Below are 4,596 nucleotides of genomic sequence, written 5' to 3' on the forward strand. Positions count from 1 at the left end.
GTCTTTTTTGTGTGATTTAAAATACAGATTGTCCTTCGTTCTTCTTTGGTGAAGATCTTACCTTGTGACAGGTGACAGTAAGACAGGTCTTACTGATCAGATCCAGGTCATAGTCTGTGGGATAATATCCACACACCATCATAAAGAGGATCCCTAGCGTCATTCACGGTGACCTGAGTTCACTGAGTTTATGTTTAATACATTTCCACATCATGTTGACTATACAGGATGCAATTCTGTGAGATAATTAACAAAGTAGTCCATAACACATACCACTGAAGACTTTGTATCCAAATATCTTTATTTGCGCACTACACCCAAAGTCAATCAATTTAATCTCTATGGTGTCCTGGTTCAACAGCAGGTTCTCCGTTTTGATGTCCCGATGAAAGACCTGCCGTATGACCTTTCGTGCTATCCCCTTGTCAAGACTCTCTGTGGAGCTTCACAAAACTTTTCAATTCCATGCAGGGCATGGGCTGCTCCATGATCATGATGTAGTGGTCTTCGCTGTCCTCCCAGTCCAGCAGTTTTATTATTTGAGGAGCTCTTGGGCTCTTACTGGCCAAGAGTGTCAGGCCTATCTCCATGGGGATGCCTTCAGGCGTTTGTTACAATTATTACAAAATTAAAACAATAACAATTAGCATGTGCACAGAGGTCATATTAGTCCAGCCTTTACTTCTGAAGAAATATGCAGTGTTTGTCCCTTCGTAGACAAAGCCAAATCCTCCTTGACCCAGTTTTGGGCTGATTTTATAATGGCTGTGAATGTGGCCTGTTAGCGATAAACAATTGCAGTAAGTATGAAATAACTTAAAAATTAGATGAATGGTGTACTTATAAAAAAGTTATTTAATTTTTATGAGTTCATGTAAAACACAACTTATTCTCAGTCTTAGCCAGATTGTATTTAGCGGCTCTGCGGTGAGAAAAGCGGAGAATGGGCCACCCCCAGAAGCTTTTCTTTTTCTTCTTTCTCTCTGTCACCAGCAACAACAGGCACCTTATCAGGTCAATAAGGAGGGTGGCTCTCCAATGTGATAGTGGTGTTTCTGAGCAGAACACATGGTTCTTGTATACACTTCTTCTCAGACTATTTTTTTCAGTCGTGAAAGTAGTCCCATGATAACAATACTTGTCACTGGATAATAGTCTGATAGCAATCAATCAGTCAATATTCTGAAACTTCAACCCACAAGATGAGCAGTTTCCAAGACCAGACGAGTCATTCTAAATGTGACATAATTCACAGAGAGTCACAGATATTAGAACACAATTCAAAAATGCATCACATGGTCTGGTCTAATGTTGTTTATTATTCGTGGTCAGAATTTGTGTCTAATCATATTTGATAAGAATGATATAATTCAATATTTATTCAATGAATGAATATTATTCAGTGCTATGACAATCAACTATAATATTATGGGTTTACATTATTTTCATGCTATAAGACCAGTTCAAACAGGGAAAGCAGAATATAGCATTGGCTGGAAAGACAATTCAACATCAAAGACTGGGGAAAAAAAACTATTAACATTAAACTATTTTTAGTCATTTCAGTCAGAGTTCCGTTCATTTTTTAGGACCTTCTCCTTTAACAAATCCAGTATAACCTGCCTTTCCTGACTCTCCAGCTCAAAGCGACGTTCCCGCTCTTTTCTTTCTGCTCCAAGACGCTCGCGATCTAAGGCAATCTTACTCCTCTGAATTTCTAGCTCCTCTCTTCTCAGTGCCATCTCCTCCTCTCGCAGACTCTGCTCTGCTTCAAATCGCTTTTCTAGGAAGCTTAGGATCTCTGAGTAGGTCTGGCAGCAGCACTGACATGGCCGTTTGGCTGTAGGAGCTGTGAGCTCAGCCTCCTCCTGCTCCTCAGGTTCTGGGCTGGCTACCACTGATAAAAAATTGTATGCACATATGTAAGAGTATGTAAAAGACAATGTTTATGTATTTTTTGTATGTTTAGGTAAGAGACAATAAAAGCTAAAGATCTACAAGCTATGTGTTGTTTAATGATCTATGAGCTGTGGTTATAATCATTTCTAAACTTAAGACTCCTTACCAGTGGGGGGAGCTGTTGTTACTGACAGCACAGTGGATTTGTCAGGCTCAGGTGACGTTAATTCTTCTAGTGCTCTCTTCCTGAGTTCATCATCTTGGTATTTACTTTCTCCACTCGCCAGAAGATTCTTCTCTGCCTCCAACTCCAGGACTTCATGCAGCAGGTCTTCTTTCTGTGCATAGAGGCGCTCCGTACCAAACCTGAACACCAACAACTCAGATCTAATAGCTTTTGTGTATACACAAACAAAAACTATAATTAACCCTGAAACAGTACTTTTCTGTGGACATTTAATTCACCAGTGTCAAGTCATGCTGTTCACCTCTTTTAACAAAGGAACCTTAAAGTATAATTAATCACAACATTTATAACCATTTCATGATTAATGATGCACAGTTTGAAACAGAAGTGTTTTGGACTTACTGACAATTGCAACATCAAGCAAAAGCAATGTTGTCAGTTACATATTCCATTTTAGAAATATCCTGTTTAACCTTCATGTTGTTCCACAACCAAATTGTGTTACCAAGATAAAGTGAATAGTATTTAACTGATCTCAACATGGCAGCTGCCGTGAAGGGGAACCCACCTTCTTGCAGAATATAATAGCTTTTTGCATTTCTCTTATATTACTGGGATCTTCACCACATGTGATTAAATACTCATATTTAAGAGAAAAGTACAGTTCATTTATTTACTTCAATTCACTTATTTTAACTGGAAAAATGTAGTTAGTGCACCTTTAAGGCAGGTAAAAAAGGAAGGTTGACCTCTCCTAACCTGCGTAGACTTGCAAAGTCCTGTTTTTTATAATAATCCAGCAGTAGCATTGTTCTCTCCCTGCATCTGCGTCCATCCACCTCAAAGTTCTCATCTTGTAGGGTCGCAGTAATAATTTCGCCCACTCTTGCCCAGATCCGGCCTGACTCTTTAGAAGTGAAGGGGTTCTGTGCTATCACCTCACGGAGGAGCAGGATGTCATGACGTGCTGAAAATCGTACTTGACGTTTACGAGGATTAGAAGAAGGTCCAGCAAGAGAGAAACCTGTATAAGGGCAAAAAGACGTAAGAACCTGAGAATAAATTCTGGGAACTGGATTTTCAAACATTTATGCATATTTTTGTCATTTATATGCCTTAAGCTTTACCTGTTTCCACATGCATCAGTCACACAGTTTATTAAAGTTTTTATTTTAATTATGTAATGTGTGGGCAAGTCCATACACGTTTCTCTTTAGCGTTGCTTTTCTCAGTCCAATAGTAGCCTATGCCACACACTTTTATCAGGGTCATGTGTTGTATTGCCTATTTAAAGAGTTATTCTTTGTGATTTACTATTTTGAGTTTGGGCCATTATTTTGACTTATGTTACACTTAATAAAACAAATATACTGTTTTCTAAAACACAGAGCGTCACTATGGTGCTTTATTGACTACTGACACACTCCTAACAGGGCAGCCCAGGCTTTTACGGCGCGTTGACTGTATGACGTCGCTTAGCATTGCAGTGCAATGCAAAAGTATCTCTGCATTACAGAGAATCTGAATAAAAACAAATTTTAATGATATTAGATTCAAGAAAAGAATCAGTGCATTTTATTCTTTTCAAATGTTGAACAGAACAGATACTATGGATTTTAGATTCAAGAATATAATAAATAGATTCTATTCTATTCAAACGTTGCGGTTTTTCGGCAGGTCTTACCGCGTTCCATGTTTTCCCGTCTGTATGTGTGTCAGCTGATACGCACAAACTGCTGAGGTCATTGTACACGTCCGCTCACCAGTACAGGTTCCATTCTGACGTGTACCTCAACTTCTCGGGAAATCTGGCATAACTGGGAAAGAAGGGAATGCAGGTGCTCCTTCCATCCTCAAGAGGGCAGAAGATGGTCAAATCAAGCGATTTTAACTCAAAACTGGGCGCTGGTCTTTTTATCACCTCATATAAAACACAGACATGTTGTGAACTCATCAGGAAAGTTAAAATGATCAATTTATTCGCGTAATTTTCAGTAAAAATGAATCTCATTGACCAGTAAAAAATTTTCAAGTGGGTTTAGATTATCCTGGATATGAAAACATACAGTCCTATATATACATACAAAACCTTGTAAAACGTTAGTGAAACTTTTTACTAATTAGAAAAAAAAAAATCTTATTTTTAAAGCTGCCATGTGTAATTGTTTCTCCAACAGCAACACCACACAGAACTGCCATCTGTTGAACCATTGAACCAGGCTGACTGGTGGACGTAAGTAATAACAATGGCTTTGTCCCGGTTAGCTAAACCGGGACCAGCTCCAACCAGAAACTAACAATGAAATGAACTGTTTTACCTATTGGATTGTGTTTTTTTAACGTCTACACCTACCCCAACCCTAAACCTAGCCCTTACTATAATACAAAAACAGTTTTATTGTTGTACAGTGTTGTACGGGGCTTGATGTTGAAGAGTGGGGCCACAGTGGGGGATTTTAGACAAAATCTTAATATTAAATAGCCCAAACTAGGCATGTTGCCATAGTCAG

At 38.7% G+C, this 4,596-nt stretch overlaps 1 protein-coding gene across 1 annotated transcript; it reads right to left on the reverse strand.

Moving 5' to 3' along the window:
• Positions 1–303: 303 nt before the first annotated feature.
• si:dkey-45d16.4 (uncharacterized) lies at positions 304–3,844 on the reverse strand. Its single transcript, XM_051112896.1, has 4 exons — positions 3,771–3,844; positions 2,846–3,110; positions 2,066–2,265; positions 304–1,897 (listed from the first exon to the last, which is right to left on the reverse strand). The coding sequence occupies exons 1-4, from the start codon at positions 3,778–3,780 to the stop codon at positions 1,563–1,565; spliced, it is 810 nt and encodes a 269-aa protein (XP_050968853.1). The 5' UTR covers positions 3,781–3,844; the 3' UTR covers positions 304–1,562.
• Positions 3,845–4,596: the final 752 nt, after the last annotated feature.

This window comes from Labeo rohita, chromosome 6 (assembly GCF_022985175.1).
Source record: "Labeo rohita strain BAU-BD-2019 chromosome 6, IGBB_LRoh.1.0, whole genome shotgun sequence".
NCBI classification, from domain to species: domain Eukaryota; kingdom Metazoa; phylum Chordata; class Actinopteri; order Cypriniformes; family Cyprinidae; genus Labeo; species Labeo rohita.

Excerpts from the sequence above, each read along its gene's own strand:
- si:dkey-45d16.4 (XM_051112896.1), bottom strand. Across the intron at positions 2,266-2,845 it reads GACTTTGCAAGTCTACGCAG|GTTTGGTACGGAGCGCCTCT; the intron begins GTTAGGAGAGGT and ends GTTGGTGTTCAG. Across the intron at positions 1,898-2,065 it reads AACAACAGCTCCCCCCACTG|TGGTAGCCAGCCCAGAACCT; the intron begins GTAAGGAGTCTT and ends ATTTTTTATCAG.